Source organism: Fusarium oxysporum, chromosome III (assembly GCF_013085055.1).
Source record: "Fusarium oxysporum Fo47 chromosome III, complete sequence".
Classification (NCBI taxonomy): domain Eukaryota; kingdom Fungi; phylum Ascomycota; class Sordariomycetes; order Hypocreales; family Nectriaceae; genus Fusarium; species Fusarium oxysporum.
In genome coordinates, this window is record NC_072842.1 from 535,658 (window position 1) to 559,961 (window position 24,304).

The 24,304-nt window shown below is 48.1% G+C and overlaps 7 protein-coding genes across 7 annotated transcripts; 6 read left to right on the forward strand and 1 right to left on the reverse strand.

The window, feature by feature from the left end:
- Positions 1-1,323: 1,323 nt before the first annotated feature.
- Positions 1,324-3,333, forward strand: FOBCDRAFT_237649 (uncharacterized protein; the record flags this gene model as incomplete). Its single annotated transcript, XM_059610169.1, has 2 exons — positions 1,324-1,336; positions 1,547-3,333. The coding sequence occupies 2 exons, from the start codon at positions 1,324-1,326 to the stop codon at positions 3,331-3,333; spliced, it is 1,800 nt and encodes a 599-aa protein (XP_059464369.1).
- Positions 3,334-4,162: 829 nt separating this feature from the next.
- On the forward strand, positions 4,163-5,087 carry FOBCDRAFT_216661 (uncharacterized protein). The gene has a single exon (XM_031175319.3). It carries the CDS (start codon positions 4,338-4,340, stop codon positions 4,884-4,886), a length of 549 nt encoding a protein of 182 aa, XP_031046452.2. The 5' UTR covers positions 4,163-4,337; the 3' UTR covers positions 4,887-5,087.
- A 2,865-nt stretch (positions 5,088-7,952) lies between these two features.
- Positions 7,953-10,454, forward strand: FOBCDRAFT_316504 (uncharacterized protein). Its single transcript, XM_031175320.3, has 2 exons — positions 7,953-8,277; positions 8,335-10,454. The coding sequence occupies exons 1-2, from the start codon at positions 8,063-8,065 to the stop codon at positions 10,244-10,246; spliced, it is 2,127 nt and encodes a 708-aa protein (XP_031046453.2). The 5' UTR covers positions 7,953-8,062; the 3' UTR covers positions 10,247-10,454.
- Positions 10,455-10,819: 365 nt separating this feature from the next.
- Positions 10,820-11,058, reverse strand: FOBCDRAFT_270478 (uncharacterized protein; the record flags this gene model as incomplete). The annotated part of the gene is made up of 2 exons (XM_059611447.1): positions 10,820-10,864; positions 10,948-11,058. The coding sequence occupies 2 exons, from the start codon at positions 11,056-11,058 to the stop codon at positions 10,820-10,822; spliced, it is 156 nt and encodes a 51-aa protein (XP_059464370.1).
- Positions 11,059-12,328: 1,270 nt separating this feature from the next.
- On the forward strand, positions 12,329-14,002 carry FOBCDRAFT_129642 (major facilitator superfamily domain-containing protein; the record flags this gene model as incomplete). The annotated part of the gene is made up of 3 exons (XM_031175321.2): positions 12,329-12,658; positions 12,707-12,765; positions 12,820-14,002. The coding sequence occupies 3 exons, from the start codon at positions 12,329-12,331 to the stop codon at positions 14,000-14,002; spliced, it is 1,572 nt and encodes a 523-aa protein (XP_031046454.2).
- Positions 14,003-17,414: 3,412 nt separating this feature from the next.
- On the forward strand, positions 17,415-18,465 carry FOBCDRAFT_19298 (uncharacterized protein). The gene has a single exon (XM_054703686.2). The coding sequence runs from the start codon at positions 17,684-17,686 to the stop codon at positions 18,122-18,124; it is 441 nt and encodes a 146-aa protein (XP_054559661.1). The 5' UTR covers positions 17,415-17,683; the 3' UTR covers positions 18,125-18,465.
- A 790-nt stretch (positions 18,466-19,255) lies between these two features.
- FOBCDRAFT_216668 (amino acid/polyamine transporter I) lies at positions 19,256-21,613 on the forward strand. The gene is made up of 5 exons (XM_031175323.3): positions 19,256-19,919; positions 19,995-20,275; positions 20,337-20,536; positions 20,596-21,167; positions 21,219-21,613. Exons 1-5 carry the CDS (start codon positions 19,568-19,570, stop codon positions 21,389-21,391), a joined length of 1,578 nt encoding a protein of 525 aa, XP_031046456.1. The 5' UTR covers positions 19,256-19,567; the 3' UTR covers positions 21,392-21,613.
- The last annotated feature ends 2,691 nt before the right edge of the window (positions 21,614-24,304 follow it).

The window sequence follows — 24,304 nt, forward strand, 5'->3', positions numbered from 1 at the left end:
CTAAGACTTGGAGATAACAAAGAGAGACACAGAGTATACTGTATAACTAATCTGATGGGCAATGCAAGATCTTCCTGTGGTAAGTGATACCTTTTATTTCAAAACTGAATTCAACCCGACTCAGGCGGCTGAAGAGTGGTTTATATACCTCCATCTTGGAACAGCAACCTCGAACAGTAACGCCGAACAGCAACAATTACTCAACAGTTCCAACGCTAAAATTTCTCACAAGGAGAAAATGTCAACGATTCCGCAGCCTGATTGAGAACCCATCGTAGCTGCAACGCAAATCAAAGTCGTAGCGCGAAAGTGGGATGGTCTCCATAACGGCCTCGAACGGAACGGGGAAGCTGATGGATGAAACGGATGATACAGACGTCAAAGACCTCGTGCTATTGTTGCTCCTTTGTTCTAGATGCGTTGTGGTATTGTTCCGTTTACACTAGCAGCGTGCACGTTCATCTCGCGATGTTGACGGCTATCCACTGTATAGGAATAGGATGTAATGAATATCAAAGGGGTCTGCGTCATTGTAAGCCAGCGGAATTAAGGCATTACTATACCATGTAATTCTTTTAAGGGCAACTTGAGCAAGATTTCAACTAGCAAGAATCATTATACTGACGAAAGAGAAGATGTTGTCGAGCAACGATGGGATAATTACTCGCTATATCAGATACTCACCAAGAGCCAAACCTAAAGACAGCCGTTTATAATCTGCTCTCTATGATTCCGCCGTTCCTAGATGTTTCCCTTGGTACTTTCGGAATGTGGATAATTTTCTCTCCCAACGGCCGGCCATGCCGGGAAGGCTAAGGCTATATATAAGCGAGGTGGATTCGCCATGTGGCTTCAAGCTTAAACGGCGCAGACGTTGAAACTTTATCTTGCCCACTTTCCCGAACGGGGTTTTACATTTACTGGAAAATGTCCCATGGACCATCGTGATCTAGTCGAGATTTGCTCCTTTTGGCAATGCTGACCGATCCGGAGAGCTTGGGAGTATCCCCACGTTCAGCTCTGATGCTCTCGGCTCATCCGCAAGTGCAGCTCTTATTGTTCTCGTCATACGACTTGGCTAGGAAGATGAGGCTGTTGGAAATTTTTATAAATATCGCTGAGGTGGATATTTTTTACTTCGTTTAGTTATTAGGTAGTCTTGGTGTAGGAATAATTTACAAGTTCTTCAAGCTCTTGGGTAAATAATCGGTCACGTCACTCTCTTTCCGCTAATTATTCTTTTCTTCTTCTTTTCTCTGTCTAGTTTTACCCTCTCCTTGCCTACCTTCCTTACAGTCATACTTAAGAATTCCGTTTGTTTAGATGGCTGCCAAAAGTAATAATCCTTTTTGGAGTAATGAAGATTCTTCATGTGAGGAGCTGTCTCTCCCCTGCCACGCGAGGCTAGATTCTTCAGTCCCAGACCTTTACCCAGATCAAACTCGCTCAGCACTTCCCATTAGCCCTTCTAACCGCTCTCTGGATAACCCTTTTGCAACTCCCCCATCAAGTCCCTCCATCAGTCCAATATCTACCCCATCACCAGCCATATCCTCAGACCGAAGTGCCCGCAAAGTTGGCATCTATGGTCCTTCCTCTCCCTCACAGACATCGCTAAGCAGCTTGTCCGACGAAAGACCTGCCAACAACCTTCTTCGCCCTGAATCGTCTCCCCAGTCTACCAAAAAGGCATCACTATGGTCGAGGTTCTGGCGCTCACTGAACAATCAGTTCTCCCCCAATGCCCTCTGGGAGCTTATCAACCCCAAAGAGTACATCTACCCCATGACTCTCAAGAAAGGCGCCGCACTTGCTTTCGTCATGTTTTGCGTTGCTGCGCTTGTTATATCGAACTGGTTTACCGGTTGGATGGGAAAGGCCATTGCTCAAACTCGAGGTTACATGCTACCTGTTCTTGTAATTGTTCTTACTCTTGAACCACTTATGTTTCTTATAATCTTGTCTATTGCGAGGGTTCCGCCATATAACCCGCCCAAGACAACTCCGTCGCACGTTACTGAGAGAGTTATCAGCGAGAAGAGTCCGGATGATCTGGAGCGTGGTGTGGCGGTGACTACTACGGGGATTTGGGAAACTGCCTTTGTGATTCCCTGTCACAACTCAGATCGCGAAGCCTTACGAAAGGTGATCGAATCCGCATATCCCCATTTCAGACCCCAAGACATCTTCATTATCGATAACGGTAGATCTCGATATCCACAAGATCTCTCCTTCCGATACTGGCTCAAGAATCTTCACCCTGACCTCGTCTACATCTGGTCCCCCATCGGTTCAAAGAACGCAGCTCAACTCGTCGGTTCCCTAGCAGCTAAGGACTACAAGTACATCTTGACAACAGATGATGATGTCTCCCTTCCCGAAAACTATCGCCATCCTATTCATCTTATGAACGACCACCTACGCGCCGTTGCTTTTCCTCTAGCGGGCACTGATGCAGCTGGTAACACGCCCCTTGGTATGGTCTCTTGGCAAGACTGCGAGTACCGCATGGCTGGTCTTGTCAAACTCGCTGAGAATCGTACGTGCGGCGTCAACTTTCCCCACGGCGCTGGGTGGTTTGTTGATCGCGATGTATTTGTTGAGCTCCTTTCGAAATATCATCCTATGGATTTTATTGCGGAAGACGCGAATGCTGGGTTTTCTATCATGCGTCTTGGCAAGGGTATTGCTTTTGATGCTCAGGTTACGCTTGCGACTGAAGTTCCAGCGACTGTGCTTGGTCCGGGGTTGAACTGGTGCAAGCAGAGGATCAAGTCATGGGAAATGGGAAGGCATAGTCTGATCTGGAAGATAATGCGTCACCTGTTTCGCATGAACAGTCAGCGAACTATTCAGGGCATTCTTATGCAAAAGGGTCTCTTCCTTTACATTCTGGCCTGTCTAGTTATTGATTGGGTCCGCATTCCCGTCCTGGTCGCTCTCGGCGCGCACAAGGAATACTGGATCTTCTTCTTCAATCTTGCCTTTGTCGCTTGTCTCCGTCCCCTTCTCTACAACTATATCAGCTGTTGGCACCGTCCTGATATGCGTATTGGACTTGTCACCATCGCTACTTATCCTATTTACAAGCAGCTCTATAGTTTTGTCTCTGTTTTTGGTGCTGTTCGTTGGGCACTGTTTTATATCGGGGGACATGTTAGAGCGAAACCTATTCGGAATATGCTAAAAGATGGAGATGAAGCTTGTTTTTGGCTGGATCCTAGATTTGAGACAAACCCTGCTTGGTTGGCGGATGAGAAGGAGAAGATGCTAGCAGATGAACTGGCGGTGATAGAAGTCGGATCATACAGAGTCTCTTCACAGCTATATTAACGAGGTGACACTCATGGAGTTTACTACCTATCCAAATTTTATCCAGACTATAAAGCATCCTTGACTATAGTCTACTGGTTCGAGCATGTGACCCTGCATAGCTATTACCATACAGCTAACGAAGCATGCAATAATATTTCTTGATCGAAGTATAACTCACAAAGCCAAAGATCGATCAGGCTGTACTGCCAATCCGTCACATGATATAAGCATCGCTTATAGAAGGCTAGCAGTTTCACCATGTTTGAAGGTAAGCGATCGCAATCTCCACGCTTCCAATAGCTCCCTCGGTCACCATCAATTATCTGGTTCTTGGTTCAACTTTCGCGATGCTTCGGTAGGGTTACACCAAGCATGTCACTGTATTCAATATGGCGTTACGTCAAAGACACTGTCAGGCTTCCATCAGGCTTCCAAGTTGACTTTTCCAACGTCTGTGCAGGATGCAGCCTTGACAGCCAATTTCCGAACTGATCTGATCTCCGTACGCCAAGAGCGGGAAGTGGTCCACTTACATCATACCAATTTGCGATTTTCAGCTGCCTCAGCCGTCTACCATCACCAGAGTCACAAGCTTTACTACTATTTCAAGCTCAACTCCGTCTATGACTTTCCATCGGAAGGTCTTCACAAAGATTTCCTCCGCTTACGTAGTGTCCATCCTCAAAAAACCTGCCTCTGATCCTTACCCAAGTTGCCTAGCAACTGGATCCTCTCACCTCGACATCCTTGCCATGATACGAGCCTTAGCTCATGCTGCTAAATTTGGAGTGGCGCTGCTGATAGGCCAAGAACCCCGGATTAACCCCTTAATGCGAGCCTAGCAGAGACAAAAACTGACCCGTCTGCCCATCCCGTGCTAAGCCCATCCCTCAGCCGACGCGTAACTTTTTTGTTCCTCCATCATCTCCATCACCAACATTCGTTAATTCTTTTTCGTCCTTCTTCAACTACAATCGCTATCTTGAAAGTTTTAATACACTTTTTAAACACAAACCGTCATCATGTCTTCCACCACTCTCAGCACCGCCAGCGCCGTCCCCACGGCCTGCACAAACCTCTATGACACCCCCAACCAGGACAACACCTGCGCCATGCCCTTCAAGGACAACCACACCGAGATCATGCAGAAGTGCTGCGGTGACGCCAAGATCGTGAGCTACTACAACGGCTGCGGCCTCTACTGCGTCGCCCTCGACCAGACCATCGGCGAGCTCGCAAAGTGCCTCTTCTCCAATGGCGCTCCCGACGCCGACGTCTTCTGCAGCGGAAGCAAGAAGACTACAAAGACAAAGGACGCCGACGTCCCCGCTACCGCCCAGGCTAGCGTCATCTCCGGCGATGATAACAAGGATGATGATGACAAGAGCTCTACTGGTACTGCTTCTGGTACCTCTACCAGCACTGGTACTAGCTCTTCTAGCTCTGAGACTTCTACTGAGAGTGGAAACGCCGCTGCTGGCTTCGCTCCCAAGTCTAGCATCAACACCCTTGGCCTTGCCATTGGTGCTCTGCTCTTCTCATCCATGGCTGCTGGTGCTTTCCAGCTGTAAGCAGCTCAAGCTTCCATTAGATGTTTGCTCGGTCATTCTATGTCGATAATTTGGAACGGTTCAAATAATGTTTGCGTGCATCTAGCATTTGGGTGGTGCGTAAAATGTTGATGGATATCATAATTGGTTTTATGTGTTTGGAAAATGGAAATGTATACTTTAATTGGCAGTCTATCTCTTGATATACAAATGGCTCCCCCAGTTTGTTTACCCCATTATCGTGACTCGTGCAAGCGTCGCTGCCTCCACTTATAAGCGAGGGACGGACTTAATTAATCGTGATCGATGAATGGAACGCCGTGTAACTTCGTGCGACGTCATTAAATCATGTGTAGACCATGTGTCGACTGGAAATGGCTTGCCAAGGAAAACGGTTCGAAAGTCAATTGCACGAGGCCGTTTGCGATGATCCGGGAAGACGGGTCGGTAAAGGAAAATACGAGGATTCACGCTCACAACATACCACCGCTTTTGGACGTAATCTTGCCCACAAATGCTTCATTTGAAGGATCGTCTTGAAGAGTGACTTGCGATTTACTTCCGTCATCGACACGAGTCTTTTGCCGGATATCCGCGCTTCCAAGACAATGTCACACCCGTTGGAGTACAGGGTAACCACGACATTTCGAAGCAATCTCGATCAAGTAATCATAGCAGCTCAACAGATACTTCGAGTTATTACCCCGGTGAGCTAGAAAGCGTCATATTAATTATCATAACACGGTTATTCGTAGTTTTTTTTTAGACTGCAAAAATGTCCGACAAACCAACTGACAAATATTTATTTCATCGCGATTAGCAGCAGTATTAGCTGTATCAATACACTGGCAACAAGCGAAGGCCAGGCAATCTAACAATGACGCAGTAAGTGTTAGAGCCTCCTTCTCCTATTTCAACATTCTTCCAGTACTCACCCTAAATCAAACCCAATTATTCCCATCGTCATAGACCTCTCATAACACCATTCCAAAGACCACCGCTCGGCCCCCCCCCTCTTTCTTCGCCGCTTCACATTCCATCGCAACATCTCGACAAAGGGGGTAGCACAGGCAACACCCTTGCAGTGTCTCACATCTCTGTTCTTCGCCAATTATCCTTCTCAGCCTCGGACTCGGGAGCCAAAGCTTGTTCCTGAGACACAAATCCTGCATTCCATCTTGGCAAGGTCGCAAGAAATGTCGTCTCCAGGGCTGTCGATGCAGGGGAATATTCACTGCGGGTTTGTTTGATCTCCATGGGAGTACAGCGCTAGGTACCTTACAAGGCTGGAGGGGACTGGGGTCAGGGAGGGGGATTTTGCGGGTTCGATGTCGGGTAATTCACTGCATACTCTTGTTCATTCCTCTGTTTGCTATACGAATTGGTTGCTGAGCGGCCGCCTAGAGGGGATGAATAATGGCAGTGCCAAGCATCACCACTCGAGCAATCATCAGATCACATCATTGGGTTCAATTCCGCAGTGCAATAAACTTTCGGAACCGAATATTACCGTGGTAATAAACCTTACATCAAGTGATTGACGTGATTAGGCGCGCTAGCAACAACAAGTCCCAACGCTTTCCAACGCTCCACCAAACGTCGAACCGCAAACGGCGCTCAGCTGGGCTGCCGTTTAGTTCAAACGCTAAGGATAAGCGCTGTCACTCTTGCAATTTTCTTGAAATAGCATAGGGTAGATTCCCGTCAATAACCACGGGCAAGACGATTTGCCCTTGCATCAGTGACATCCAAATCCCAATGTGCAGATTACATGGCATTGTATGTATGTCACCAGCCGGAGTCAATGATGAAGCTTGGGCCTGTTGTTTTGTTTAGCATGATGATCCGTCGTAGAACCGTTGTAAGATACTGTAGTATCTTGCTATCAATCTGATTGATAGCTCTCTCATCGCATCCACTTAGCGATCGTTGGAGACAACACACTAGATCAAGACATGATCAAATGACCCAGCATCGGTTCCTTGTTTCCGGTAATCTGAACCACACCATATCTCCGCAACCATTCAAACAGAATCATCCAAAAGGGCTTACGGCAGGATCAAAGTGCAACATCAACCACACACAAGAATTTCCAGCCACATAGCTAAGCAATTGCGGGAGAAACACTGTAAATTACCACTTACGCGTCCGACCTCATGCAAGGCACAGAGATCTCACTGGTTCAGACATTGACAGTCCACTGGCTTCGTCGGGCGATGGGTGCAGCCGATTTCGCCACTGGTCTCAATGAAAGGAAAGTGACACTCGTTCTTCTCCCTACTGGACAATTCTAATTCTGGCCCTACGCCGTGTCTGGGACGCGCAGATCAAGAGCATACCTTTTGAAATTTTGTTGCTGAAGCCACCAGATGAGGAGGTTTTCAGCACAGGCTGTTGTCACGGGCATTAATGGGGAAATGTGATAAGTGGAAAAAGTATTGTTTGACTTTAAACTAAGGTATTGTTGCATTTCTTGTCAAGTCTTGGCTTGTCTCTGTTATCACTTGGGGGAGATATGTGCGGTAACAACTTTATTGCTATGGTGGTTTGATAACGACTCTTGGTGTGGCTGGTCAACAAAAGCTTAGCACGCCTGTAAAGCTTGGTTATAACTCCAAGATTTTGCTTATTTTATTATTGAATAGGTACAGAAAACCGTTGTTGGAATTCCTCGGTGAAATTGCCTTATCAAGGGAGACATAGGGGGCCGCTTCCATATCTTCAACCAAAAGCACACTCCGTAAATACGAAAGCAAAAAAAAGTAGCTTGAGCGGTAGTCTGCAAATAGCTAGCCAAAAACCTTGAAGAATGGAATATTATCGTCTAGACTGGTTGATCGTGCCTGTGCTGGTGAGACAATTTCATCAACCATCTGCTTTTGGTCCACACCGGGTGGAGTGATGGTATCGCCCTTGCATGCTTTCGGATCTAGCAACCGTGTATCAGGAATGTTTGCATGCAGGAGACCAATATTCCAAAGGGCGGATAACGGAAATATCATAGAGTAAGGAATTGTTGATGTGAAGTGGGAAAATCTGTATATATAGAGGCTGGTGTTCTTGTCCAGAATATTCTCATCTCATCCTCACTTCCAATCTTCCCATCGAGGACCAGGTCCATTCGTTTACAAACAAAGAACACATTCTTTCATTCACTCTTTAATACATTTGCTCAACAGCAAAAAAGTTACCTAATCATGCGTTTCTCTACCGGTTTGCTCCTGGCTGCGGCCTCGAGCGTCATGGGTCAGCGATTCACCAACTCCAGTATCCCTGCTACTGAGACCGCTACCACTACCTCTGAGGCTGCTCCCACCGGCTCTGCTGGTGCTGCTCAGCCTGTCGACCTCGGCGGTGCTAGCCTGGGACCTGGCGCTTCGTTTGTCACTCGCCCCGATGGAAGTATCGCTATGTAAGTCTACTCCCAAACGGCCCACGACTCGGTCACAAACTCTAATCAGCACTATAGTTCCCTGTTCGCTGGTCCCAATGGCATTGCTTCCTTCTCCATTGGTATTCCCGACGACACCTTCAACGACTTCCCCGTTGGAAACTTGTTCATCATCCTCTGGGAGATCCTCGTCGAGCTCCTCGAGACCCGGAAGCGTGCTGCGACCGACTGCAGCCTTGATGTCACTGTTGACGGTGTGAGCGTCTTCTCTGAGGGTCTCTCCACCGGCTCTGGCTCCAAGTCTTCTGATAGCACTCCTTCCACTGGTAACTCCCCCAATGTCGAGTTTGTTCAGTCTTGTGGTGCTACCTCTTCCCGCCTCGAAGTCTCTGATCTTGCTGTCGGCCCCCCTGGTTCCAGCAACCCTGGTGGCGGCAACGGTGGCGGCAACGGCAGCGGTACTACTGGCACCGACACCACTGGCACTGCTGAACCTACCAACACCAACTCTGAGGGCGCTACTACCAACTCCGAGGGCGAGACCATCGAACCTACTGGTACCGAGACTGAGACTGCTGCTACCAACTCTGAGGGTGCCACCACCAACAGCGAGGGCGAGACAGTCTTCCCTACTGGCACCCAGACTGGCACCGAGACTGAGACTGCTGCTACCAACTCCGAGGGTGCTACCACCAACTCTGAGGGCGAGACTATCCAGCCTACCGGTACTGAGACCACTGCTCCTACTTCTTCTGCAACATCTGCTCCTGGCTTCCCCGGCTCCATCCTCGACTTTGCTTTCTTCGGCTGTGTCGGCTCAACTGATGGCTTCCCTACCTTCGAGCTTCTTCAATCTTCTGGCTCCATGGACCTCAACCTCTGCGCCAGCCTCGCCGAGGGCCGCGCTTACTTCGGTGTCCACGATGAGGAGTGCTATGCCGGTGACGAGATCGATGGTGACAACACCAGCCGTGTGGACTCTGACCAGTGTGACATCGAGTGCCCCGGAGACGACTCTGAGTTCTGTGGTGGTGATGCTCCTCTTGCTCGCCGCAGCCGCATCCAGGCCCGCCAGGCTATCCCCAACACCATCCGCCTCACTGTCTACGTCGCTGTCAACGGCCCTGATGTCACCATCACCGATGTCCTCACTGCTACTGTCACTGACCAGTCTACCCTGACCACCACCTTCACCACCACCATCTCCGATGCCACTGCCACTGAGACCCAGACCGTCACTGCCATCTACGTCTGCTCCAACGGCAAGTGCTACCCCGAGAACGACAACGGCTCCAAGGTTGTCTACATCTTCGTTTCTTACCCTGGTGATGAGTGCGACGGTGAGCTTGTCTACATCTCTGAGGCTTGCGATTGCCAGGGTGGCTCTCAGTACGTCCCCAAGTACTGCTCCAACGGCAGCTGCCACGGTCTCACCGTCTACAAGCCTGAGGAGTGCCACGACTGGTACAACCAGAAGAACTTCTTCGTTCCCGCTGACTGCGATGTCTGCGAGCACGGTGATGTCGTCTACAAGCCTTGGGAGAACTCCTGGGGTACCCCCGCTGAGTGCAAGGAGGCCGAGGTCCCCAGCTGCACCAAGGATACCTGCCCTACGAACGGTGGTGGCTCCAAGGGTGGCAACGGCGGTAACGGTGGCAATGGCGGAAACGGAGGTAACGGTGGAAACGGAGGCAATGGAGGCAACGGTGGAAACGGAGGCAACGGCGGCTCCGGCTCCAACGGTGGCTCCGGCTCTGAGGGCTCTGGCTCCAAGGGCAGCTCCGGCTCTGAGGGTTCTGGCTCCAAGGGCGAGAGTGGCTCCGAGGGTTCCGGCTCCAAGGGCGAGAGCGGCTCCGAGGGCTCTGGATCCAAGGGCGAGAGCGGCTCCAGCTGCGAGGGTGACCACTGTGTCCCCGTCATTGTCAGCAGCGCTGGCAAGCAGGCCGTCAGCGCCCTTGCTCTCCTCGCTGCTGTTGCCGCTCTTCTCTAAGCGACTCACACAGCTTGAGTTGAGTTTCTGATCTTGAACGTTTGCCTTCCTTTCTGGTTTTCTCTTTGGGAAGATCCGCAATACAAATGGTGGCATTGTCTTGTGCCACTGACTTTGTAGTTAGACTTAATGCAGTTTCAATTCTACTGGGGTTTTTGGGAATAACCTATCTGTAGTCAACTAATAATGACGCTCTTTTTGCTTTCAACTATGATTACTGGGAACTGTGACTGTGATGCTTTTGAGAATCATATTGCTGAGTTGCTTCTTTGGCACTGGATCATTTCGGACGATGTGCTTAGCATGCTTTGTTTCATCTAACTCTCGCATTGTTGATATCTCAGTCAACACGGCGCACATGACGGAGCTTAAAACACATAAAGAATGTGCCTTTCGTTACAGGGGGTATTATAAGCCACGTCCATCTCACAACAAGACAAGAATACAGTTTCTGATTATATGGCCCTAACAACCATAACGTCCATTTATCACTGCGCTAAACTCACTCCTAATACACACGTAACAGCAGTGTTTCTTCTCAACCGTTACTCTATATACAGAAATATTTATATATTAGTCACTCAGACTTCCAAGCTCCTCAACTAAGACGAGGATCCACTAGAAGATAAGCTATCAGACAGGCTCTCATTTGCTTCATCAGTATTCCAGCCACTTCCAGAATCGCTGCCTCCCTCAAATACAACTTCAGCAGAGTTATCCTCATATGCTGGACCAGGCTGTTCCTCCTTTTGATCGTAGACTGGAGCACCATCATCCTCCTTCCGGTAATCAGGCTTCCACTCTGAAGACATCTTAACGTGGCTACTCTCAGTTAGTCATATTTCTTCAAGGCATAATGCAAGGGGATATACATAGAGATTTAGCAGGAGAGATAGACTCGTATCTTGGCAGATTGTATTCGCTTTGACTGCTGCAAGTAATGCTTTGACAATGGTAACCTACAGAAGAGCTGGTTGATATTGGATATTCCTTCAGATATGCTAGGAAGAAGAGCCGCGCTTTATAGACATTGGCATGAGAGGGACGATCGCTCTGCAACGACAGATGCCCAGGAAAGCTAAAGCTACACACGACAATCGGGCGTGTCAGTCTATGTTGTAGCGTAATTATTGCAGCTGCACCTTCTAATGGGCGAGGTTTTATAGGCGTGACTCTTTGGAGTGGTGTTGCAAAGTGCAAGTAGGCTACCTATGAGATGTGAGTGTACGTTCTGGGTGGCCTCAAAATATTCTTCTTGGATATACGGTGAGTTATTTCTCCATTTTACATCGATGACTACGCATGAAGATTCAAGCCAACAACAAGAGTCTGCACTTTTGCCTTGTTATTCTGGTATCGATGATGCTCTACACCCTTGAATGGTAATAGTCTTGATGACCTGATACTGGACCAAATCAGCCGTTGCCTCGATTATGGTGGTTTCAAAGTCCTACATTGCTCATGCCAACTTGAAGTGCTTTGGATCCAGCTGGCTTTTATCAGCTTTGTTATTCGGATGCGAGTCTATCTACACAAGCCATGAAGAGTCTTGCGATATCAAGCGATATGCCTGTTCTTGGCAATATTTTTCGCTTACACCATGTCCCCCCACTTGTAAGAGATAAACACGCGATACGGCAGAATTACCAGATCCGTTAATTTTCCCTGTCAAGCTGATACATTCGCGATCGGTCCGCCTCCACCAGCAGATTCCCCCTTGAAAAAGGTATAGATCTGAGCAGACAGTCGCACTCGATGCGATGATAATAAAGCACATAATTGTCGGTGATAAAGATATAAGCTTAACCTGCAAGCGTCGGGGCTTGGCCGACAGATATCGCCCGTTTGGGAGAATGTCGTTCTTTGGGCGGCGAATGACGCGAGAACTGCAGATGCTGGATTGACCCGCTAAATCCCTATCTGGAGTTTCACATCTGTCATGGTTTGTCGGGTTGGGGATGAGGTGAAGACAGGGTCGTGATGGTTGATATGTATATAACCCTGAGCCGTCTTTTCATAAATGGATCTTCGCATTGTTTGTTCTCAGCGTATACTCATTTCTCTTGAGAGATAGCTGTAATAATGGCGACTGTCACTGCTCAACGGGCAGATACAGCTGAGACTGTAACATATCCCCCTCAAACGGGCATCTTTAAGCATATCTCCAAAGCGATTCCCTATTTTCGCAATCCTAGACATGTCTTGATTCTCAAGCTTGATTGTCTTCTCCTGACATGGACTTTCATTGCTGGCATCATGAAGGAGATGGATCAGTCTGCGACTACACAAGCATATGTTTCTGGAATGCGAGAAGCTTTGAGTCTGTACGGCAATGAGTTGGTCTTTTTCAACACCTACTTCTCTATTGGATATGCCATTGGTCTTGTTCCTGGGCAGTTGGCTCAGACGAGGGTGAGTTGAACAACCTTGGTGCTTTGAGTCATGCTAATTCGATACTAGGTCCGCCCATCCCTGTTTCTACCAACTTGCGAGATCATCTGGGGTCTCTTTGTCATAGTGTAAGTCTCTATGCTCCGGTGTGGTCTTTCATGGTTTACTTACACAGATAACAGCACCTGCAAAGCCCAAAACGCAACAACCGTCTACGCCCTCCGCTTCTTCCTCGGTCTCTTCTCAGCCGTCTTCTGGCCCAGTGTCGTCTCCCTCATCTTCAACTGGTACACACCCAAAGAGCTCGCCTTCCGAATCGCCTGCTTCAATGTTTCCGACGTCGCAGGAGCCATGTTCCTCGGTGCCCTCCAAGCAGCTCTGTACCGTAACCTAAACGGCGCTCATGGAATAGCTGGATGGCAGTGGCTTTTCATTGTTTCAGGTGTTATTACCATCGCTCAGGGAATTGTTGGCTTCTTCATCATTCCTGATACGCCTGCGTACACACGTGCGAAGTGGTTGACAGAGGATGAGAAGAAGTTATCTCGTGAGCGAATGGAGGGCTTTGGCGCAAATACGTCGAAACTTATCCCTCCGGCTATCTTGAAGCAGAAGTTGCGCAAGTTGATCGTCCATCCTGTGACGTACTTCTTCCTCGCTGCTTTTGCCTTGAATGCCTGGGCTCACCGCGCCACTTCGTACTTTGTTCTTTACATCGAGAGTCTCAAGGACGCGGCTGGTAATCGTATGTATAGCACATACCAGGTCAACGTCCTTCCCCTGGGCGGTTATGCTCTTCAGATTGTTTCCAATCTTATTTTGAACGGCTTGTCGGACTGGAAACATTGGAGATGGCAGATCAGTACTGGATCTACATTCTCATTTGGTGTCCTGCTTTGCGTGCTTTGTGCTTGGCCTTCAGATCAGAAGGTCGTTATGGCATTCTACTTCATGACCTATGCTGCCAACGCCGGAGCCCCTTCACTGATGGCGTGGTTTGCTGAACTTATGAGAAAGGAGCCTGAAGCGAGAGCAATTGTCGTTGCGATCACAGTTATGATCGTGTATATCGGCCATGCAACGATTCCACTTCGTGCTTTCAGAGTTGCAGACGCGCCACAATATCCTATTGGATTTCCACTGGCTACAGCGATGTCTTTTGCATCGGTTTTTGTCCAGCTTGGCTTGCTATGGTGGGCTCGAAGGAATCCTCAGCTTGTTAAGGGTGGTTATGAGGGTACTGCGATCGACTCGAGAGTGTCTGATGAGGAAAGCTCTGGAAGTATTGTCGATGGGGCAAGTGACCGAGAGGGAGGAGACGGAGAGAAAACGGCTGACCCAGTGGTTTCAAAGATCAACCAGTAGAAGTACCTTGAAGTTCTATGTAGATAATGAAATTCAACATATACCCTCGACATGATTAGGCACAGCAAATTTCCAGTACGGACATCATCAGATGGAAGCCATTGCCATGATGAACATAAACCACGGCATGCCTACAAAGGATGCTAGCATCGATGCTCTTTCCCAAAGAAGAAATTCGTTACATGAACTCTATTAGATGAAACTTGTGAGACTGGTCGGCTAAGAAATAAGCTTAATTCAACCAGGTCCAAGTGTAACGCCCGCTGGCATATCGGCTAAGTCACGTTGATTCTACAAACTTGAGGTTAAATAATCAAAACAGAAAAGACGACTTTCACGAAAGATCCGCATACATAAGAGCGTTAGCTGGTTTTAGAGTATTGGATGGTTTGGACATTGCAGGAACAAAAGCTGTTTAGGTTCACGCATTGATGTCGGAAGGATACCGCTTCTCTAAAGCGACTAGACCCTAACATATCGGCTTTCAGCCCATCATAGTCTTTTTATGCATATAAACTACTCATTGTAACTCAAATCAGTGTTCGGTGGAATCGACATATCAACTTCAGCAGAAGAAGTCGCCCCCATCGGTTTCAAAACCCAGCAATTGAAAGATCTCCAGGCTGGCTCCGGAGGATAATTGCCAAAAATCAGAACATTAATGAAAACTTATTTAAACAACATGTTCTTCATGATCCAGTATTGAAAAGCTAGCCTACCTCCTTTATCGTTGTGTTTTGTGATGGTAAGAGTTCTCTCTCAAACAATGCAAGAAAGGATTTTGAAGAGCTATCTCTTTATAAACTTTTTATTATACAGCTTCTCTTATGACCCAGGTGCCATAAAGGATCAGGATCATATCTGTTGTCACCTCGAGATTCCAATGGGGGATGTTGAGGGCTGCTTGAAACTGTTCAGCAGGTGCCTGATACACAACAGCACACCTTTCAAAGATCTTGCTCAGCTCTTAGGCTTCAAAATAGTGGAAACTAATTCTTAGGCATGCACTTATCTCAAGATGAGGCCGTTTTGCTATGGCTTAATTATTTGGTCAGATGACTGCTTTCGATAAACCTTGAAATATGCTATCTCTGCTTATTTATAATAAGTATCCTATAGAAATTATTTCACTTATAATATGCTTCTCGACTTATCTCTTACTTAATTTACTTCAGGTCTTAGAGTTCAAGTTTTGTCTGTTAGTCGAACGATGTTAATACTCAGCTAAATCGAAATGGGTGCATAACAAGCAGCCCGTGCCGGACAACTTGACACAACACGATGCTCTTTCTCTCAAAGACACTCACTCAGTCAAAGGATCCGGGATGTTTGCAACAGTTCACTTCTGTCCAGCTTGCCCAATGCTTCAACGAGTGCCCTGAAACGCCCAAGACTCTGCTCGAGACATTAGGGGCTAAATGCAAGCTTTATCACGCTTCGACCATGATACTTTGTTTCGACGCCCTACGGAAGACCTTGGTTCCATTTTAAAAATAGAAAAGCCCCCTTGTCTTACTTCTAGAAGACTTTCACAAAGATTTCTTGCCCCAGGGGCGAAGGAGCGAGTAGTTACCAAAGTAGCATGTCTCATCTTTCGCAGTCCTTCAATGCCGAGATCTGTTCATGATACATCATATCGCCAAGAACATACGAATCCATTTAATGTTAGGTTCCTGTGTTTGTCTCTACGCATATTGAAGGTCTTGAGGGACTTGCTTAGGCCGAGGATGAAGTAATGCAAGTCAACCTTGCACACGTGTTTAAGCTTAAATACCCAGCATGTGATTGTCCAAGCATAAGGGCCATTGCCCTCAGGGGTCATTCAAGCGCCGTGCAGCTTAGTGCTTATTGCCGCGTGTTTGCAGGAGTTTGAAAGTATATGAAGGTTCAATCGGAGACTTCAAGTCGTCAAAGGCCAGTCGTTAACATCCGAATGTTTCAACAAGTCGACCAACGCACGACCATCCATGCCACCAGTGGCAACAAATATACGAACAAGCTTCACGCGGAAGCAGCCTCCCGATCCCGAGACCGTCGCAGGCTAGTTTCCAGCTCACCGTAGTCGTATGTTCATTTCATGCGTCCAAACCAACACAGCAAAGACAAGGCCATCGCTCAGCTATAATGCGTTGGTTCGCAAGCACATCATACGATGCATTGCCACCCCAGAGCCTGCTAGTAAAAGACACTATTGTTCTTCTGGCTACCGAGAAAGACGGGATATCAAGGCTGCAAGGTAACTAAAGGTCAATTATTGGACTGTCCGTTTTTATCGGGATTTAATGGTCGCTCAATTTCCGTAATTCGGGGGATCAAGCTCGATATGACAGGTAATATTAAAATATCCTTGTAAAAAAGAAAGAGTCTAGAATTCTTCTTCAAAAGTAGAAGAAAAAAAATTACTTGCAGAAGCTGATCAGAGCCTGATTGAGTTTACTCTGTACAGCGATAAACCCGAGATCTTCAATTTTTTTACGGACAATTAAATTACAATCTCGATGCGCCCGTATTCTGACGTTTTCTTTTCTGTTCATCGAGTCCCATTAATTGAGACATTTTCCCTCTTTCTCATTACGAAAAGTTATCAAGTCCAGAATCTATAAAACAATTTCACTGGACCATGGGATCCATGTCCGCTATCCACTTACAAGGCCTCCCCTCGCTACAACACACTTCAGTTTTCCGAGTGAAACGGCGGGCGACGGTGGATTTCCATTTCTTACAGCGCTGGAGCACCGTAAGCAGCCCCCGCAAGTGTTACCGTCTCGGCCCGATTGTGCTGTTCTTTCAGTGATTATTGCCGTGTTGATTGTCTTGAGGAATTGGATCGTCGTTGGAGAATTGACTGGAGTATGTTATTGGTTCCTTGGGTGATTATCGCAGTATTAGCTTGAGACATCAGGAATTATGCAAAAAGCAGGCGAGTAAATGGTATTTGAGCAAATGTTGCAGTGTCTGGTGTCATCTTGAACCCCTCAAAACACACCAAGCCCTACCATCGTCGCTAGATGAATCTTCCTAGTGTCCCACGGGGGAGGGGAAGAAAATCTGTTGTTAACCCGCGCTTTTTACGTACAACAAAAGCAAATATTAATATTCCGACGATTATATCGTGGAGGTTAGACGAGAAAACGGGTCTCCGGTAAGAGGAGCCGGATCAGCCCCTGAGCTGAAGCTGCAACGTTTCCCTCACGGTGTTCTTTCATGAGCCAAGCGACCAAGCTCGTTTTACGAAGAGATCGTGTCAGAATCCTAGACTACCAAAATTCTTGGCGTGAGACCAACCGAACGGAGTTGTTCCGTTTCTCTTCTAGCGTCAAATGCACAAAATATGGGTCAGCGGGCTTCTAGAGTGTGTTCCGTACATAGCCGAGTTTTTCCCAGAAGAGCCATGGCTTTTTTTTTGGTGCAGGGGGGAGAAATCGCAGAGGCAAGGCACAGAGAGGGCCCCTGAACTCCTGAGTTTGTCTTGTCTTTTGAGGCCTGATCCAAGCTTGAACCCTTTCTCTATCCCTCTGCCGTCTTCCGATACAGAGCTTTTGTTGGTTGATCTCACTCGCACACTACGTACCCAGGCCCAGTTTATTCCTTCGCGCCGAGCCTACCCTCTACAATCTGATTCGAAAGCGCACCGACCGATCCAATCTCTATATCTGCGACGAATTATACACACATATCACAATGTCGGGTCTCGACGCACCAGAAGTCAGCGCAGCCTACGACGCCGTGCGCTCAGACAAAGATGAGACAAACTGGCTGCTCATCTCGTACGCGTCGGCCGTGGGGAACAAGCTGAGCCTCACCAAGACGGGAACAGGCGGTCTGGCCGAGATGGTCAAGGAGCTGGACGACGGGCAGGTGCAGTACGGCTACGTGCGCGTCGAGTACGCCAACGACAAGGAGAGCAAGCGTGTCAAGTTTGCGCTGGTCGTCTGGATCGGAGAGAACACAAAGGTCATGCGCAAAGCACGCGTTAGCATCGAGAGCGGCGACGTCAAGAGGCAGCTCTCGCATCATAGCATCGCGGTCACCACGGGGGATCGGTCCGAGCTGGATGAGGGGGATATCGTTGTGAGGTTGAGGAAGGCTGGCGGTGCTGATTACAACGGAGGTCGGGGTTGAGATACGCGACGATAGCTTCATGATGTCGTATCTACATACATATCTTGCCCGTACATATCATGAGATACAGCGTTTACGGCTCGTTATCTTGGACGAACCGGTCACGTGCGTGCTGGAGATAGACGGCAGTTCATTATCTATCACGGAAATGTCGCCGGACTTCTTAGATAGGAATAAGGCGCATCCAAGGAACGAGGGGTAACGATGTTTACGATAGAACCGGTTTCCCAAGCTCAATACCCCAAACTTTGTGATAACTAGCCAAGGCTATCAATCCTTCAACCACGTTAGATGGCAGGATTGCCGGGCGCGCGGGTGCTGATACCCTGACGATCACATACTGGATATTCACCAGATTAGGTAAAGTTCACGATTGGGAGGGATGCATTCAGTTCAATTCAATCCCGGCATTCGGGGTTTGATAGATATGATGGGTGAATTTAAGGTGAATATGCATGATCTGCCTGTTTCACAAGCAACCTCTTCGACCGTCAAAGCTCTGCACATGTCTGCCAATATCTGTATCAGTCCTCGGGTGAAACCTACCAGCCAACCACCACCTACCACCAGTTTAGCTAACAGGTAGCCCACGGCTGAAAGCTTGGCTCAGTAATTGGCACTTTGAGATTCGACCTATGAAACGCGGTATTTTACTCTGCCAGAGCTAATCTCCTTCCAGTTTGAGCTGTCGACGCCGAAACCTTGTGTCGGCTTGTCCGTCTTGTGCAGCCCACTAGCATGACGTAGGGGGTTTGGCTTCAAGCCTATCGTATCGTGTTTCCCCGGTCGTTGAATGAATCGCTTTTTTTGCTTCAGCCCCGCGCTTGGCCTATCATAGGGAGGGCACTCAAGGTTGGCTCGGTCGGAGAGTTGGTGATGGCGTTGCAAGGCGTTTGTTAAGGGGAGCTGTCATCTTTACTGGTGATACCGAGTGCAGTCGTTGCATTAGAAGTGAGGGTAAGCATTGTACTCACTAACAGCATCAGTAACAGTCAGTCAGTCACTGTAATCAGTCACTCGACCCCCCCTGTACCTTGGCCCGTATCTAGGCCTGACCCTTGGCTTTCCATCGTGTGGGTTCTCTCACGTCTCAATCATTTTCACCTTTTCCTCTTTCGGACGTTGGCTTGATCCCTGCCCCATGGCTATTGATTGCCACCACGCACCCACGCACATGGAGAACCCACTCCCGCAGCAACAGTAGATAATTTAGCGTTTTCCCTCTCTCCCTCCCATGCCTTGCTTGTGCTTGTCTAGGTTCGGTCTACTCCAAATCTCTTCAATGGTCACTCTTCCCCAGATTCAATTCCTTTCTTTTTAAATCCCCTCACATTCCCACGCCTCGTATCGCGTGTCACTCTCTTTTTCCTCTCTCACCTCGTCTCACCCCCCTCTACAACACTGTTGCTGTTGTAGTTGTCTTATCCTCCCTCCCTCCCGATTATGTCTAAACACGACTCGGCCAGCACAAGCACTGGAGTCATGGACCCCGTCGCAGAGCAGAAGCCTCGTCGAGGCTCAAAGGCCTCGCTCGGAAACACTGAGGGTGCTGATCAGCTCCTCGAGAACCTCGGCTACAAGGCTGAGCTGTCGCGTAACCGCTCTACCTTCCAGGTCGCCTTCATGTCCTTCGTCCTCGCATCCATTCCCTACGGTCTCGCTACGACCCTGGTTTATCCTCTGATTGGAGGCGGTCCCGTCAACGTCATCTGGGGCTGGCTCGCCGTCTCCCTCATCATTGTCTGTGTTGCTTGCTCTCTCGGTGAAATCACCAGTGTCTATCCTACCGCTGGAGGTAAAAACAGATTCCTCCCATTTGCTCGCGTCCCACTGTGAAAAAAAGCATGTAACTGATCGCGTGATACTACAGGTGTTTACTACCAGGCCTTTATGCTTTCTCCTCCTCGATGGCGTCGCATTGCTAGCTGGATTTGTGGCTGGCTCTATATCGTTGGAAACATCACCATCACTCTCGCCGTGAACTTCGGTACCGCCCTCTTCATCGTCGGCTGTGTCAATGTCTTCGAGAAAAGCCCTGGCGTTGGTGTCATGTCTGGAGAGCCTTACCAGGTCTTCCTTGTCTTCCTTGGCCTGACTCTCCTGTGCAATGCTGTCTCTGCGCTCGGTAACAAGTGGCTTCCCTGGATTGATGTATGCTTGCCCTCCTCTCCTCCTCTTGTGAACGTAATGGTTGCTGATACTCTGCTTAAAGACCGCCGCTATCTTCTGGACCTTCGCTGGTCTCATCGCTATCATCGCCACTATCCTTGCTATTGCTAAGAACGGACGTCGTGATGCTAACTGGGTCTTTACACACTTCGAGGACAACTCCGGCTGGCCCAAGGGATGGTCTTTCTGCGTCGGTCTCCTCCACGCTGCTTATGCTACTTCTTCTACTGGAATGATTATCTCGTGAGTCCTCAGTCTACCAACTAACTCAACCTCAGAACAGCTGTACTAACATGGTATAGCATGTGCGAGGAGGTTCAGAACCCTCAGGTCCAGGTCCCCAAGGCCATGGTCGCTACCATCTTCATCAACACCTTCGCCGGTCTTCTCTTCCTCATCCCTCTCATGTTCGTCATGCCCGAGATCCAGGACGTCATCGTCTCCGCCCAACCCGTGCCTCTCATCATCAAGAGCGCTGTTGGCAGCTCCGGCGGTGCCTTCGGTCTTCTCATTCCTCTCATCGTTCTCGCCATTATTTGCGGTATTGGCTGCACAACTGCCAGTTCTCGATGCGCTTGGGCTTTCGCTCGTGATGGTGCCATTCCCGGTGCCAGGATGTGGTCCAAGGTCAACACCTCTCTCGATGTTCCCCTGAACGCTATGATGCTTTGCATGGTTATTGAGATCATCCTCGGTGTTATCTACTTCGGATCCTCCGCCGCCTTCAACGCTTTCTCCGGTGTCGGTGTCATTTGCTTGACTGCTTCTTACGCCACTCCTATTGCTATCAGTCTTGCTACTGGTCGCAAGCAGGTCAAGACTGGCCAGTTCTACCTCGGAAAGTTTGGTGCTGTTGCCAACTGGATCGCTCTCGGTATGTACTCTAGCTCCTCTATCGTGATATGTCTGGCTAACTCGTTATTAGCCTGGTCTCTGTTGGCTATGCCCCTCTTCTGCATGCCCTCCGCCATCCCCGTTACCGCCGAAACCGTCAATTACGCCCCCGTTGTCTTCGTCTTTGCTTGCATGGTTTCTGGTATCTGGTACTGGGTCTGGGGTCACAAGAACTATGCTGGTCCTCCTACCCACGAGGACTAAGCTGTTGAAGCAAGCAGGATCTAGATGCTTGACAGTGCAGTGCGCTTCGCTTCGTTTGACATTTCATATCAATATCAGTCAGTATATATGTGCGACAGTTTAATTCGTGCCTATGCTTGCCAGCGCGATGTGCTTGATACCCCGCCCGGCCTGTACTCAAGGCCTGTGATGCTCTTGGTATTAGCTAGAAGATATCCATAATTCAATATTGTTAAGCTTCAACGTGATTGTCCCATTACATTGTTCAATTTTAGTAGATCTTGTGGCTCGTAGTCTTGTGCAGCTGCCCGCTGCATGCTTGGCAGACGAGCTGTCGTGTCGGAAATATGGGAGGCCGCGTGGAGCGGGAGTGGGTAACGCCTTACGACTGGCATGGGCAGTCTTGATGCAATCTATAGTCGATGCTTCATGCATTGTTTTTGAGCCAGACCCTTCGATTGAGTCATGCGCGCTGGTCGACTGCCTCCCAGGATGCCTATAAGGTGTATCTTCATTCTCATTCTGTTGCTCAAACTCTCCCACTTAACGTTAAGCATTCTCTCGGTCTCTTTGGACCTCTTTAAATTATCCGAGGATCTTATTGAGGAGTGGTATGCTCAAAGATGAGGCTATGGTCACGCGAACATCCACTTCAAGCATGGGATATGTGCAGAATCTGGAGCAAAATGATTTCTCATTTTTTTATAAAAAGGATACGGACATGAGTATAATGTCTAAGCGTGATCTACATAAAATTCGAAGTTACAAATACTAAGAATGCTCGACTGTAAGTGTCATGCTGGAGCCACATGGCTCATACTCAACGTAGCGACGTTGACATCTGAGTTCACAATACAGAGGCAATTCATCGAGCAAGAATATTATTACGTATATCATTCAAGGCTAACTAATATCTCTATTGTCTATGGACTATTGTTAATTGCTAGTCTTGCAGTCCATTTCATATAGAATCAAGAGTGTACAGCTTCTACCTTGCCAGCACTCACTCTCGGAACTAGACTTCCTCAAATACATCCTTCGATATCTCAATGGTGGTTTCGGTCATGGAATTTCCTCTCTTCATCTTCAGACTATTTTAAAATTGCTGGTGTTCCTTCTTAGCTTGCGAAATGACTACGAAGCAGAGTGATTGATAATATCACGTCTTCGTATATTATATTCCAGGCAAAGTTCTATTTTAGAGTTGGTAATTGTCCAAACTCGTGCGTATTGGCTGTATAACTGTCTAGGAGGATATCGAACTACGATCAAGCAAACGGTTCAAGAAACGATTTCTCTGAAACAAGACGAACCATAACGCAGTCACGCCCTTCCTACCTTTCCATTCAACCATGATGGTGGTCTCCAATCAAAACCAGTGTCTCAAATACGTAGCTTTCGCGATAGAAAATCACGAACAGCCAGTCTACGACTTCGACAGTCACATCGTCAGCATGCTTTCAGCTGTAGAAGCTTTTTCTGGCCATAAGGTTAAACTTTAGGCGTCCAACACAGATGTCAGAAATACGGTATTCCTTTTCACAATACGAGCTTCTACCCAAAAGCTTCCACGGTGACCAATGAATCTTATATCCATCAAGCCCTTAGGGCTTTACAGAAGGAAGAGACAAAGTCAATATGGTTTAGCTACCTAGAATGTTACCCTAAGCTAGCTAACATTCCCATATGCTACTGTTATTGGAGGGGTTTGAGGCCTGTTTTCGTTGAAATTCTGCTTTGCCGTGACCACTTAGACCAATATCAAACAGCCTCAGGCACCCCACAGGTCCTCCATGTATCATGAATTTAACACTCTTACTTCTTGCGATATCATGAAACCCGGGATCTGATCTACCACCTCTGTCCTTGCTGTTTCCCAGAGCATTGTTAAGATCCCTGTCCAGTTCGTTCTGGCAATGACTGATCGTGACTCACGGCTAGAAGTTCTCCGGAGCTTATCATCCGTCACATGTCGATCATGCGTCCATAGCAATGAGTGTCTCCATCTCTGACCCATCAGAAGTCTACCAACTCTATTGTCGATCGTGCAAATGAGCTCTTTTGCTTGTGTTGCCAAGTGTCACTCGAACTGACAACTCCCAGGGTACTGTTGCCGAGCTTTCAAAGAACTATTCTCTCATGTGACAGGACAACGTTACTACGTTCTAGAGTTATTCAGTCAGTATTAGTTCGTTACACAGTAGTCATTCACGAGCCTCTTAATTGTTGTCCTTAGCCATTGTCGTGCACTCCCGAGATATGTACAGCGGCGTGGCACGATCATGTTACTTCCCCAGCAATCATATCACTTTCAAACGGAGTTAAGTAGGTCTCCCTCGCCTCTCGGTAGTAGTCCGTAAGATGTGTCGCTCCTTACAGAACAAAGAACAGGTGATATCCTTTGAAATCAGCGTCAGCTCTCCCCTCCAGAAAATCACCATATCATCCCAAAAGCCGTGGAACTCAACCGGTCAAAAACTGAAGGGGATTGTTGCCGTGCATATGTTGTGCCACCCAAAGTTATATACGTTCCTGACGCTCCTTTTTGAAAGCGTTGATGAAGTGTTCTTATGCAGATTGGGTTACCTGAGACGGAAAAAGCCGTTTCTAGCCCTCGTGTCGGTGCAACCCACGCCATGCTTACAGATATTGGAACGCAACATCGGGTTTTCGTGATGGATGCTTCCCAATTCTTGGCCGAATCAGGGAAAAGATATGGCAAGGTCTTTGTACTGTAGGGGTAGCAACGAGCCGATACTACCGAAATCTGGGGAACATAAACGAACTGCAGCTGAACACCAACATATCAAAACCAGGATTTTTGGACACAAATACACATTCCGACAGGAAGGTAGACTAAGCAGAACCCTTATCTATACGTAGAGATAACACAAGAAAACACGAGAAATGGCATTCTCCACGGAAAGTATCATC

Bases quoted from the DNA above. Each gene is read 5' to 3' on its own strand.
- FOBCDRAFT_216661 (XM_031175319.3), top strand. From the start codon at position 4,338: ATGTCTTCCACCACTCTCAGCACCGCCAGCGCCGTCCCCACGGCCTGC.
- FOBCDRAFT_316504 (XM_031175320.3), top strand. From the start codon at position 8,063: ATGCGTTTCTCTACCGGTTTGCTCCTGGCTGCGGCCTCGAGCGTCATG. The intron at 8,278-8,334 runs GTAAGTCTACTC...TCAGCACTATAG, and splicing joins CCCGATGGAAGTATCGCTAT to TTCCCTGTTCGCTGGTCCCA.
- FOBCDRAFT_19298 (XM_054703686.2), top strand. From the start codon at position 17,684: ATGTCGGGTCTCGACGCACCAGAAGTCAGCGCAGCCTACGACGCCGTG.
- FOBCDRAFT_216668 (XM_031175323.3), top strand. From the start codon at position 19,568: ATGTCTAAACACGACTCGGCCAGCACAAGCACTGGAGTCATGGACCCC. The intron at 19,920-19,994 runs GTAAAAACAGAT...GTGATACTACAG, and splicing joins TGTCTATCCTACCGCTGGAG to GTGTTTACTACCAGGCCTTT. The intron at 20,276-20,336 runs GTATGCTTGCCC...CTCTGCTTAAAG, and splicing joins AGTGGCTTCCCTGGATTGAT to ACCGCCGCTATCTTCTGGAC.